This window comes from Perna viridis, chromosome 7 (assembly GCF_037379345.1).
Source record: "Perna viridis isolate PV_CMFRI_1.1 ecotype Kerala chromosome 7, ASM3737934v1, whole genome shotgun sequence".
Classification (NCBI taxonomy): Eukaryota; Metazoa; Mollusca; class Bivalvia; order Mytilida; family Mytilidae; genus Perna; species Perna viridis.
In genome coordinates this window covers 35,891,670-35,906,000 of record NC_142451.1, presented here as the reverse complement: position 1 = coordinate 35,906,000, position 14,331 = coordinate 35,891,670, and the positions used below count along the sequence as shown (strand labels likewise).

General features: G+C 44.8%; 1 protein-coding gene across 2 annotated transcripts in view; it reads left to right on the top strand.

Moving 5' to 3' along the window:
- Nucleotides 1–11,638, top strand: part of LOC148612478 (uncharacterized) — a 38,206-nt gene extending 26,568 nt beyond the window's left edge. For both annotated transcript variants that reach the window (XM_088593957.1, XM_088593955.1), the window contains exon 4: nt 9,419–11,638. In XM_088593957.1, the coding sequence (XP_088450083.1) occupies nt 9,419–9,546 (128 nt within the window). In that variant the 3' untranslated portion in view covers nt 9,547–11,638. The remainder of the gene's footprint in view (nt 1–9,418) is intronic.
- The last annotated feature ends 2,693 nt before the right edge of the window (nt 11,639–14,331 follow it).

Below are 14,331 nucleotides of genomic sequence, written 5' to 3'. Positions count from 1 at the left end.
ACTTATCTTGCTTATAAAGGTAGGATACGATCTCCTTCCATTTGCGGCTTCTGTTGGCCTTTGGGGTCCTCGATAGGACGGAGTTTCCTTGATACATGGCACCCAACGCTCGAAGGATATCACCATAGGTATGCAAGTCCTCCACGTCGAAATCTTTGGGATGCTTCAGGACCATAAGCTCCCACAGGCCGGGGGTACCCTTATAGCGCTCGGCATTGATGAAGATATCGTCTCCGTCGAAGGTGATGGGCAGACTCCCGATCATGATGGAGCCGTCTTCTACTCGCAATCCGAAAGTATGGTCGGCCTGTGGAGTCATACTGAGCTGAAGATAGTGCGTCGCTCGCGGACCGAGGCTGGTACTCAATGCTTGCTCGATAGCTAGTGGGTCGTCGTCGTCCTCAGCGGTAGAGGTAGGAGGGGGAAGTGCAGGCATCGGGGCGGGCAGAGCAAGTGGGATATCATCGATCTTTTTGGTGATCAGGGAGGCGGTCTCCTTTTGCGTCTCGACCACGGGCTTGGATATCGTGGAGAGATCTTATCTAGGCGACGCTGCATATCGCTAGCCTGGATGCTACGCTTGGTCTCCTGCAAGTCCCTAGCAAGCGCCTCACGCTGCTTGGGATCGGTGATCTTGATAGACGTCATTTATTTATAGTTTCACCATCGTCCCATCGGTCCATCGCCTCCCATCGCCCCATAGCGTTCGGCCCATCGCCCCATAGCGTTCAGCCGAACGCCCCATAGCGTTGGATCAATCATTCTCCCATGCTTTTTGCCTCCTGCCTCAGCGGGATGCAAAAACCGTGGATTCCCGAAGTGATGGCGGATCATACGCACTTTCCATGCATTTGGAGGAGCAGAAAGGCTCGTGGCCGATCCTCCTCTGGGCGGAGATCGTACTCTCCCACAATCCTCACTTTTACGCCCGACCAGAGGGTGGTAAATTTGGGTACGTATATAGTCCCCTCGTGGATACAGTGCAAGACCTTACCGCGGGCAATCTTAGCGCCGCACCGATGGCATACCTCGGGGAAAAGCTTCAAATGCCTCTTGCACTTATCACTGCCCGATATGGAGGGATACGTGCACTGATGGCCGCGGACGGTCTTGATGCAGCACGGGGTCCGGGTGGCTGCTTAGGTTTGCGGGAGGGTTGGAAATTATAGGTCCTTCCTTCGAAATCCTGATCATCGATGCGGCGAGCGTACCTTTCAGCTCCACATCTACTGCAGCAATACCCCGGGATATCGTCATTAATAAGCACGCGCTCCCACCGGTGCTTGCATTCAGGGGGTGGTCGTGGGGGCTTGGGGGCATTCTACCGATCCAAGTCCCGTTGATTCTCCAGGAAAAATTCCTGCAAGTGATCCATTCTTTATCTTAGACTCGATAGAAATCGTCTAGATTGCATCGATATTTCCCAGCCGTCTTGGGGCTTGTGAGATCGATGGTCATAAATCCGTGAGGCTTGGCCCAGCAGTGATCGCATAGGGCATCGAATTGAGCCGGGGTGAGATCGCCGCAATGGTCCCGGCGGATATGATCGCGATTTTTAGCATCCTGCTCAAAGAGGCAGATGAAGTTGGCATTCTCCCGGATCGATTGCCGCGGAAGTTTGAAGTAATTTTGGCAGAGGTAGAAGCAGTTCACGTTATTATGGCGACCGCGTACGTAGTAGTCTTCGCACTTGCTCTGCTTGGTCAGCATCAAGTCGTCGAAGACCATGAGGTTCTTGCGGGTGGGATCGAGCTCTCGAGGATCCGGCACATCGCTCGCTTGCTCAAAGAAGAAAGGTTCGATACCGCTAGGCTTAGTCGGCGGCTTCATCATCTGCACCACGTCGACCAAAGAGTAGGGGCAGCGATCCTTGATGGAAAGAAGGTCGCAGATATCGTCTTTCGAAAACCCCTTTCCCAGCGCCTGCCGCAGTAGCTGGTAGATGGGCTGGTGGAGCGATTTTCCGAAGACGTAGAGACGATCGTAGTCGAGCCATCCATCGCGCAGGAGGAGGTTATTCAGCAGCGTCGTCTTGCCGCAGTCCGACTTCCCGATGATCAGACCTCGGATGGATCGCTGCGAGAGGAGAAAGTGGTTATGCCGACTGCTCGCGGTGGGTTCATCGTAGGTAAGGTCTTCAACGTCCATTTATCTATATAAAATGGGAATGTATTGCTTGAAGAGCAAGCGGCCGACCGAGACAGAAAGTCGCTATGAGACCACCACCAGCAATGGGAGGCGGCAAAGGGGTGGGCTATGCGCCGTATGCGGGGCTAGGAAGTCTCAGTTCGTGGCTGCTTCCGGCGCCGGACTCATGAATAAGATGATCAATCGGATGCCTGTCGAGATGAATCTTCCTGGGCATAATTTCACCGGCCCCTGGACCAACCTCAAAAAGCGCTTGAATGCAGATGGTACTCCCAAACCTTGGTCAATGCCCATCAATCGAGTGTATCAGGCTGCCTATCGTCACGATCTATGCTATGCCGAGCATAAGGATACGACCGCACGCAATTCGATCTGCGATAAGACGATGCTAGCGTCCATTGATGCGATCCCCAATCCCACCGCACGCGAGCGCCTCGAGCGTGGCATCGTAAGACCCATCATCAGCACTAAAGCACGATTTGGGCTGGGCGTGAAAAAAAGTACAATGGTCGGACGAGCTAGCCGAAGAACTGCATAAGCCAGTCCGACGCAAATTTCAGAAGCGTCGCGTGGTGGTAGGTGGGGTGGATGAGACCTGGGCTGCCGATCTCGTGGATATGAGCGCCTTTTCCCGCGATAACCGAGGCTTCAAGTATCTCCTGAGCATCATCGACGTCTTTTCAAAGTACGGCTGGTTGGTACCGCTCAAGGATAAGAAAGGCGCCACGATACGAGATGCCTTCCGGACCGTCTTCAAGGATTGCACGCCCGAGAAGCTATGGACCGATAAGGGCACGAATTTTACAATCGTGAGGTGAAGGATCTGCTCCGGAAGCATGACGTCGATCTCTACTCCACCGAGAACGAGGAAAAATCGAGCGTGGTGGAGCGCTGGAATCGTACCATGAAGGAAAAGATGTTCAAATACTTCTCGGCCAATTCCACGCGGGCCTACCTTCCCGTCCTGGACGATCTCGTCCGCCAGTATAATACCACCAAGCATCGATACATCAAGATGACCCCTACCGCCGCCAGCCAGAAAGAGCACGAGTCCAAGGTCTTCTGAAATCTCTACGGAGACCTCCCACCCACGCAGCCTCAGCGATTCAACTTCGGCGATAAGGTCCGGATTACCAGGAAGAAGGGTATCTTCGAGAAGGGATATACTCCGCGCTGGACGAAGTCTTCACCATCGCCCAGACCCTAGCGACGCAGCCGCCCACCTATCGCCTCAAATATTATGAGGGTGAGGAAATCAAGGGATCCTTTTATGAGCCCGAGCTCCAGCACACCGACCAGGATATCTATCGCATCGAGAAAGTCTTGCGCCGGCGGACCGTAGGAGTCGAAGTAGACTTTGAGTCCTCCACGCTTATGCCAGCATGTCCAGTGCGTGCCCTGACCATGACGATCGTCGTGATTCAGGATGCCGCACTCTTCGGGATGGGGGTTGGGTGGTAGGGCATCGCGCATGAATATTTCTCTGAATCGAGGGATGCCTAGGGCCGTGGCAGCTTCTTCCAGCTCTACGTTGGAGAGGGGCTTGTGGGGGAGGAGGATACCGTGCACTCGTATGCTGCTCATTTATCTATGGATGGGCAGGCGAAGCCGACGAAGTCCCGCACCCGTGAGAGCCTGACAAGTGCAGATTTTTCCCTAAGTTAATGGGCTCGAGAAATTCTGAGTGGAGGGGGGATGGGTTGGGGATGGTCGCCTCAGTCGCGGGAGATTCGGTAGTGACCATGCGCGAGGGTGCTGATACCGTCGGGGAGGATGTGGCGCTTATCGTCCTTGGCTGAGAGAGCGATCTTGTTGATCTCCTCGGCGTAGATCTGATGGAGATAGCTGCGAAGGATGCTCATCTGTCGGTGGATCTCCTGCTGAGTCTCAAGGCATCGCTTGTAATCCTCGAAGGCGATGCTACGCTTGATGACGCTCTTGGTGACTCCCTTCGCCTTCTTGGTGGTCTGACCGTCATCCATCTTGAAGGCGTAGAGCTTCGCCCGGAGCCCCACGAATTCGGTCATGATCTTACCGCCGCATTCGTCCTTGAACATTCCGATGACCTTCTTATTCACGCCGGTGGGGATGTCGGAGGGATGCTCGGCCGGGTAGTTGGACGTATCAAATTTTTCCTGCACGTGCGGTGTGATATGCCGGTGGGGAAGTCGGCGGTCTGGATCTCGTAAGCCAAGCTATCGGTGTCGGTGAAAAGTAGTCGGGCACGATCACAGTACATCTCCTTCACGAATCCGTAGTGGAAGTCGTACATAAGGAGCTTCGAGTTGTCCAATATGCACGCTCCCAGGTAGACGGGCTTATCGAACTTCAGCTTGGTCTTCTTCATATGAACGGCTGCTAGATTCTCCGTGAAGACGACGCGACGATCGAAGTTGGGCTTGGCCACTAGCTTCAGGGCCTGCTTCTCGGTGGTGACCAGCCTGACGTCGACGCGCTTCCGGATATTCTCCATGGTCTTGCCAAAGACCGAATTATTCATGAGATTGAAGAAGTCCTTCTCGGAGTCGGTCTTGGCCCGGGCGCGAAGAGTGGTATTCAGATCGATGTATTTCTTGAGCCGTGGAGGTTGGCTGAATCCGATGATGCGATGGACTTTGGTGAGCTTCATCCCCCTCTCCAGATACATCTTGAGATTTCGTTAGTGAAGGGTATATTTCTCACGCTTGCCTAGGTGAGGCACGAAATTGTGCACTTTGCCGATCTCCACGTTCTCGGGCGCGAGAGGGTAGTCTTTGTGGGCGTCGTGAAGATCTTGAGGATATTCCAGATCGCATTCCACCATGGCACCGTACTCGTGGTCGTCGGGATATTCCAGGATCTTCTCGATCTCCTCCGGCTCCATCCACTGAAAGTCTCCCGTAGGAAGGGACTGCACCATCGCCCACCCGTAGAGATTGTTGGCGTCGAGGTAGGTCAGATACTTGGTGGGCTGGGAGGCGTCGTACGTGGTCATGTAGGGGTTGTTGGCCTTGCCGTAGCGGTGGATGATCATGGCGACACCCCCTCTGGTTGCATCATCAACATGTCCGGATCGGAGAGCAGCTCCAATCTCACCTCCGTGGTTTTGAGGGCGGCGTCGTAGGATAGCCCGGGGATGTGAAGTAGTGGGCGGGATCGAGTCCGTAGTGGGTCAAGCAGATATCCCTGAAATCCTCAAAGATGTCGGTCAGCAGCAGCACGTCAGTCTCGAGATAGAGGTCGTGATAATCGCGTAGGTTCTTGCACCCGAAGGTCTCCCAGACCCTCTGAGCGTGTGCGTAACCTCATCACTGATATGCTCTCCGGAGAGCGTGCTGAAGAAGGCTTCTTTGGTTGGGAGCTGAGTCTCTTCCAGCTTGGCCGGCCCATCCATATAATCGTAGGGAAATACCCCCTTCCGAACCATTAGCTCGTGGCGATCGCCGAATCTCGCCTTCACGGTCGCGAATTGGTCGGGGTGAGATTCTTAGCTAGGGCATCCAGGCTGTTGAGCATAAACCTGCACGAATCGACGAATCTCATCTCCAGATCGTCCACCTGCTTGGAGAAGCTGATATACTTCTCGTCGGTATTAGGGATGCAGTTGATCTTGGTGTGACCAAGCTCCTTGACGAAGATATGAGCGTCGTATCCGCTCAAATTGTGGAAGATGGGGACGTGCTTCGGAAGCTGGAAATCCAGATTGCACTGGTTGTGCGGTGCACCGCGATATTTCCCGGTGAGATGGTCGTGATCCCGGACCTTATCCCCCTCAATGCATCGCCACAGATGTGGCAGCGCGTGCTTGCTTCGAAGCGCGCCTTATCGTCGTCGGTCATCTCCATGGGCTTATTCTCCTTGTATAGTTTGGAGATGGTGCACACTTCTTCCTCTACGCATTGCACAAATTTCTTGGCCGCATCCTCCCCGCAGTAGACGACTGGATCTTTGTAGTCGCCGTGAGCGTATTTCACGTAATAGCAGAAACCCGAGGGTCGCTGCAGTTGATAGGCCTTTGTGTAGGAGTGTGATGGATCCGGCTGACAGGTGTTGAGCACTCGAAATCCGCGTATATCGCGAAGGGGACTCTCATCATCTTCTTGAGATTATGGAAGGTTATGGTGGCTCATTCTTCCGGCATCTCGATCCTGACCGCCTCTTTCTGGGTGTAATACTCCATGTGCTCGTGCAAGATGTCCTGCCTGGAAAAGTGGGAGAGGCATCTGCGGCAGAAGAAGAGCTTGTGACCATGCTCTTAAATTTGGGAGCTCAAAAGTCGTGAGAGGCTCTTGATCCAGCAGTAATGCTGCTTATCTTCGCTAGTCAGGAAGAGAAGATCTACGTGGGTGGGACCCGTATTCTTGGATATCTTGAGTGGGTAAACCTGGAGATCCTCTTCACCATCCTCACCCTTCTTCACCCCATTAAACCCATAGACGTTGACGTTGATGGTGGGATTCTGCCTCTCGAATTTATCAATCGCCTTGAGCGAGACCGGGAAGTTGATGTCTTCGAAATTCAGCTCATCCTCCCATTTCTTGTACTGAGATACGCGGTTGGCTGATTTCTGATCGACCTCTGCATGATTTAGGGCTGCCAGCACCGCCCACTGGAAGCAGCGATCATCCTCATTTTTCACGTTGACGATCGCCTTCTTTTTCGCGAGTGCTGATGGGTCGGAATGAAGGAACCCCCCTTGAGTGGTTTGAATTGGTTGAGGTGAATTTCTAGCTTCTCGACGCGGCTGAAAGTCCACCCACTCCCTTCCCGCATGTATCTTGCCATACTTTCCCTGACCTTCGCGATCATGAAAGCGATCTCCAATTCGAGGTCAGATGACTTGGTGAGGGTAGCAAGAGATGATCGAAAGTAGGGGATGACGTACGTATTTTTTTCAGTCGCGGGATTGGTCCTCACCAGCTCTGTTATAAGTACTAAGTTCACCTTCAATCCCTCCTTTTTGGGCAAGCGCATCGGAGATGGTGGTGGTGATGGTGCTCCGACGTACCATCAGAAAAGTGCTCACGTCGTGCGGCTTCGCGGGTTCGATGACGACCGTTCCAAATACGCCATTCAGTGCTTGACGCCTATCGGTGACCTTAATATCATCATCGACTGGGGTACTTTTGATGTCCTCTTCCACCAGCTGGAGCAGATCCTCTCTCTTGAGCTGGGAGTACTTGGTGAGACCACGATTCTTTGCTAGCGCTTTGAGCTGCTTCTTGCTGAAGACTTCCTGGCGTTCAAATCTACGGGTGGTTTTCTCCTCGATGAGCTTCACCAAGGCCTCCTTGTTCTTCCTACTGACCCCCCTCAGACCCTCGTTCTTAGCTATTTGACGGAGGGCCTTCATGGTCTCTTTCACCACCATCTTACCCTCGACTGGGATAACCTCCTCCTCCTGCTGACGTGGTTGCCTGCTATGTCTCCAGCAGAGACCATCCTTCCCGGGCTTGATCTTGCAGAACTGCCCCTTCTTCCTCTTGAGATCGACGCCGCAGGTAGTCTTCTGCTCCCCTGGTTGATGCTCAAATCGCAGTTTCATCACCTCTGCACCACAATTTTGACACTGCGTGGTGTTTTCATCCATCTGCGTCAGGTTGGGGGCATTGCAGCACTGCTGCTGCCTTTGCGGAGTTGGGGTGCCATCCTCCAAATCTTTTTCATTCTCCAGAAAGAAATCCATCACATTTCTTTCGGATGTCATATCTTTATTAGTATCAATCTGTGACATCCTTCCCTTTAAGGTGTCCTTATCCACATCCCCACTATCCTCTGGGGCGATCTGACTTATGCTCTGTACGAAAGACATAATTCTTGTATTTACCCTATGCTCGATAGGAATGCCGTCCGTTTGCATTTGGCCGTCGGGGTCGGGGGTCCTATGCAGGATTTCCCCTTGAAAATGGCAAGTGCAGCGAAATCGGCCTTTTGAAACTACTTATTTTATTGGTTTCATACACATTTTAATAGGTTTAAGTTGCTGTTAAATGGCATCGATCTTTGTATACAACGGATTCGACACTTCGATACAAGATGGAGTTGATTATGTTAATAGGGGAGAGGGTTAAATACAAAAATACCAATCATTTCGATAAACAATTAATGTATGGAAGTAAAATGGTAACGGAGATACGGAAGATGTATAGTAACCTCATTATGTGTCCCTTTTTATTTGTCATATGATGGTTCTTGTTTATCCGTTTATTTCGAGATTTATTATCCTGAACTCGTGAATCGTTGCGATGCATCATTCTGCACAATAAAAACCGATTTGTTCAACGTGTCATACTTTTCCTTTCCTCTTTCGCCTATCACGGACTTTACATTTTATGAGCAACTATGCAGGTGTTTCTAGAAAAAGCAGAGGACGCTTACCCTATTGGTGCATCTAGTCCATGCTGCCAGTTTGTGGCAGAGCCCGAGTTGCTTATCTGTTTTTATTTCTTAATACGTGTTATTTTGTTTGTTGCATGTTTGTTTCCTTGTTTGATCGTTATCCTTAGACTATATATATATTTTTTTTTCATTTCTGCCCGAATCTTGATTCCCTACTCTTTCATTACATGTACTAGTTATCGAATGCACCAAAGATTACATTATATGATTACGTGATTTCCTTTACTTCCAACTTTCAGATACAGTCATGTATTTCTGTTGTCTTAAGTAAATCATCAAAGGATTAAAAATCATCTGCCTCTACTTTTCTGTACCACTCTGAAAATATTCTGCTGCATAACGTATTATCTTGTTCATGAATATCAAAGAAATTCATTATGGAATGTACAAAGGAAATCCTTTATTAAAGCATGGACAGGAAAGGGAATGACACTATAGATCGCAGAAATATCAGCGAAAACACGTAAATAATCGAGATGATAGGATAAAGATAATGTTGGAAAAACGCTAATATACTTCGACCGTGATTAACAATGGGAAACAAGTTTTAGTTGCTAATATGAATTGTGGTTTTGTCGCTCGTTTTTCCTGTTAATACTTATTTTTTTATATAAAAATGTCGTTATTATCTTTGCAAAATACTTGTGGATTAACTGAATGGCAAAGTAGACGACAATAAGCTGTAGCAGTAAAACAAAGAGATAGAAGGTTTGTCAATGAATGGCGCCCAAAGAATTCCAATGATACAAAAAAGAAAAACATGATCAAAGACTGGTAAATAGCCAAAATTGCAGAAAATGGGTCGCAGTAAGATATATAAATATAGTATTTTCTAATATTTAATCTTTGTGCTTTCAATGGATGTTATTATGGTTTGTTCTTTTATTTAAAGGACGAGAAAAGAAAGAGTTCAGTAACAATTTCCAAGAAACTGTGCAAAGAAATATCAGAAGAGATAGACCACAAGAGGAACGTGTATTCTGGGTGCTAGCCACAGATATACAGCAATCAGCAGTGTGACCTATTTCGTTCGTTTATAAATACTGGTGCTGTCGTTCCATTTGTTTGTTATTATGAACACAACGATAAAGGATGTGTCTTCTACTTCATTTAAGGCATGCTGCACCAAATAATATGTTTGTATGTGATTAATCAAATTCTATAACAAAAAATAATCAGCGCAAACATTAATTTTTCGAACATGGTAATGCTCGTAACATCATCATCATACATCAAGTTAACAGTTTTCCGGTCAGACTTTCTAATTGTTCACCATTTGATATAAGGTGAAGAATCCTTATAAATGATGTACAATATTTTTGCTTTATGTTTCTTATGACGAAATAGTACAAAAGTTTTGTTTTAATAAACAATCGATCATTTATAAACTGCTGTTATTCAGGAAGAAAGAAATCGGACTGAACTGTCACCAACACTTTCATTTTTGAAGACACTGTCTATTAGGCATCTAGAATGCTTTCTAGACAAACAATTTTTGTGCAATACATATGCATGAAAATCACATATTGTATATGTTTTCTTGATTGTTTCATGTAACTTTCACGATCGGAGATCGGCATTGATATAAGAGTCGCCAGATGTCTGTTTATAAACGAGGCTCGCCTCCACAGAAATAGAAATAGCATTGCTATGTCATAACGTATTTCTTATTTTTTCCGCGGTTGTTGATATCGTTTAACAAGCAAAACACATTCTTTTTACGTATCTAATACTACTTAATCTCAGACATACATCGTATATCAAAAAACCATGCCTTCATAAAATTCAAGATATTAAGTCTCAAAAAATATCAACAAGGTGTCTTTTTGTTTTTGTTTTCTGTTAACTAAAATACTAGAATTTATTTTTCAAAGCTCTTTATTTTCTACATTCTGTGTGTACAAAATAACTGTGATATTATAAATGAAAGCATTATATTGTTTGACATATTATAGACGTGCATTTTTTATCACTTGACGTTTTACATTTTTTGTTGTTGTATTTTTTTTAATTGATGACATCAGTGAATTTGTGAGTACCGTAGATAATTTACTTGGTAATCTGCGACATTGAAAATACATTATATATAAAATATATACCGTCAGCAGTCTGGAAATGATATAATTATGATCTGACATGACAAAAGTTTGATTGGATGGCATTAACTGTGAATGATTTTAAAATATGCCGGGGTAGACAAAATGTGATACAAAACACTAATATAATTGAGTTACATATCCCTTTTATACTTTACCCTCATTACTCCCTAATATGACAATGTTCGCCCTTGTTAAAGGGATGTCATTCATTTGAGATGAAAATAATTGTTTATGACATATATTATGACAATAAATTTGTATTGATATCTGTTAATCTTCCATTTGTTTTGGTTTTTTTTAATTGCTACAATACAAGTGTAATTGCCCATTGTCCGATTATTAGCATCTTCGATGCTCGAACTCAGTCAAGATGAACGCTGTCATATTTGTTTAAATACCGGCAGTTAATAATGTTTTCTATATAAAATTCATTTGATGAATATTAAAAAATGTTTTATATCCTATATATTCAAGTGGACTGATTTAAAAAAACAATATTTAGTTACCTTATCAAGTTAGATGGTTATAATGTTTCTAGACTAATTTACCTACGGGAATAATGAACATATACCTGTGCTATAGAACTGTAAAAAACCTGTTCTTTAAGGTAAGCTTAGGAGCTCGGTAACACCGAGTAATTTTCTTTGAACTTTAATTACAGGGAAAGAGACATTTATTGTAAAAAATAATTGCTATTATGTTTTACTCTGAATAACAAATAAGTTTTAGCTTTTCTAAATATGCGGAAATTCAAAATTATACAGCAATCTCACACCCTCAAAACAGTCAGAGAAATAACCCGAGACTTTTAAGACATAAAATACAAAACACATCACTGTTTAGTCAGATTCCAGATCCCCGTAGTAATAAGATCAGGAACAGCGGTCTTACTGAAGTAATCAACATATGTGTCGTATTTATTGGTATTGCAGATGTAATGCATGTGAAAAGAAAGCTCTTGTGTGTGTGTGTGTGTGTTTTTTTTTAAGAAATAAATGTTTGTTTTCTACTTGTTTTGGTATTCTACCTTGATTTAAGGCTAAGGTGGCCCTTGTAATACGCAAATGAAAATAATATGTCCTGTATCAAAACACGTCCTTTATAACTAGGAACTATTGGGGACAAGTTTAAGAAACAAAGATTACAGCACAGTATGATTTTTAAGAAGACACACGCGATGTGAACATATGTTGTGATTGTAACATAAAATTTTCATAACAATAATATTCTCGTTGTACTCGAATATACAACTGATATTCGGGAAAATGTTGAACTAAATGCAGTCTTTAAAACTTACTTCCAAAGGCACACGTGACAATTTAAAAGACGTGGATTTTCTCAGATTTCCAATTGTCTGGTTTAATTACATATAAAAGAACGTCCGTATATGTGTCTTAGAAAAGCAAACCACGAAGACCTCTGTATGACTAGGAACAAGTCTATTACTAATATTATGTAACTATATACGAAATATACTAGGACACAAATAAAACTGCACAAAGTAAAAAAAGGTCATTGTCAAGTGATAATTTAAATTGTTGTAACTATGTTTATAACTTTTACAAAGGTAAAGCATGCCTAGTTCAAGATTTCGGTTATAGTTGTTCGTCACTTGCTAATTTCTGCGTATTTTAAAAAAAAATAATTTAAACTGTTTATGGTGTTTTGTCTGTTTTCTTGGTCTAGACAGTCTTCATCACAGAATATTGTTTATTTTGTTTACAATCTAATCTTGATCTTGAAAGTCTTCGTCCTAAAATATTGTTTATTCTGTATCTCGGTCTAACTCCATCATGGCCGGTCTCAAGCCCGGTTGTGAAAGGAGGAGGGTTGGGTGTGGGGCCTGCAACGCCACCACATAACAAGAAGTACGCTACAGAAACTGAAACTATGAACACAAAGACCATGGAATGGGTAGATGATATCAAGAACACTGGAGCCATGACGGATGACATCCCGACAGCAAATATCTTCACCCCACATGATATGTGTGTGTGTGTAGAGTTTGATGCTTGAATGTACGCACCCTTAACCAAACTGGAAAGCTATCACAAGTCATTAATGAGATGGATATCAATAACATCGAGTTTGTAAAACAAGATGGACTGGGTAGGGAGCCCAGAAACTAAAAACTGGGCATCAGATCATCTACTCAGAAATCTATGATGTCACAGCAAAGGAGTAGGTCTGATAACAAACATCAAAACAACCAGTTGTATGATTGGATGGAAACCAACAAGTGACAGAATTCTATTAGCAAATTTCACTCAAGATATGTCAAGATGACCAGTGGTTTGCTACTCCCTGACTGAAGATGCTGAGGATGAGTACAAAGAAACTTTGACGATCATCTGCAGAAAATCAAAGAAGAGACACCAGCCCATAATGTATTCGTCATACTAGGAGTTCTAAACACTAAAGTCGGATCAAAGAATGAAGGTTTAGAGGACATAATAGGGAGACAAGGATGTGGAACTATCAACAACCCAGGTACAAGATTAGTAAACTTCTACCAGGAAAATTAGCTTATAACAGGAGGTACCATCTTGCAGCACAAAAACATACAAAAATGGACATGGACACCCCCAGATGGACACCAAATCGATCATATCATTATCAGCAAAAGATGGAGAGGATCGTTAGAAGATAAAAAAAAACCTTAAAAAGTGCAGATGTTGGCAGCGATGACGCACTTGTTCTGGGGAAAATAAAATTAAAACAATGAATAGAGCATAAAAAACCACTTCGTGATACAAAGAAACTGAAAGACTCTAAGGTAAGAAAGGCATTCCAACTGGAGGTTAGAAACAGATTTCTGTTTCTGGAAGTGATTCAAGACCAACAGAACAACTTAAGCTTTCATGATTTCAGCATGGTGTTAATGGATGCAGAAAAAAAAACGCTAGGACTGAGGATAAGAAAGAGAGAGGAATGGATAACAACTGAAACATGGGACATGATCGGGTTGAGTAAAACAACTAAAGTTAAATTACTTGCCACGACATCACCTACATTACAGGGGAGGCTAAAAGATAGATATGCTAAACAAGACAAAGAAGTTAAAAACGGTGGAAGAAAGGACAAGAAGGATTACATCGAGAGGTTAGCTACATAGTTAGAAAAAGCAAGGGCAAAGCAAGATATGAGCACAACTTTAAGTTGTGGCTATAAAACAGCTGAGACACCAGTCAAGAAATCAGATGATACAACGGCTTGTTGTTTAGACGGAGGGAAAGAACATTTTGAAAGGGTATTAAACCAAAAGGATCCAATGGTACAGGCAAACATTACACCGTCAGTAGAAGTACTAGACATAGCAATTGCCAATCCTACATTGAAAGAAGTAACCAAAGCAATTTAGACACTTAAAGATTGGAAAGCACCTGAATGTGATCAGATATAGTCAGAGGTACTAAAAGCAGAAGAACTGGTAACATCTTACAGAAATCTTTAAGAATATCTGGGATAGTCAACAGGCGCCTAGTCAATGGAAACTTGGTCTTCTAGTCAAGTTGCCCAAGAAAGGTGACCTTGCAGACCCAAACAACTGGAGATGAATCAGGAATCAGGAAACAATCACAAGCAAGGTTCTATGTATTGTAGAGTCATCCTTAACAGAATATCACCAATTATAGAAAGCAATGAATGGAATGATATAATTGATACCCAACTCATTGACTTTGCCAAGGCATTTGACAGAATACAC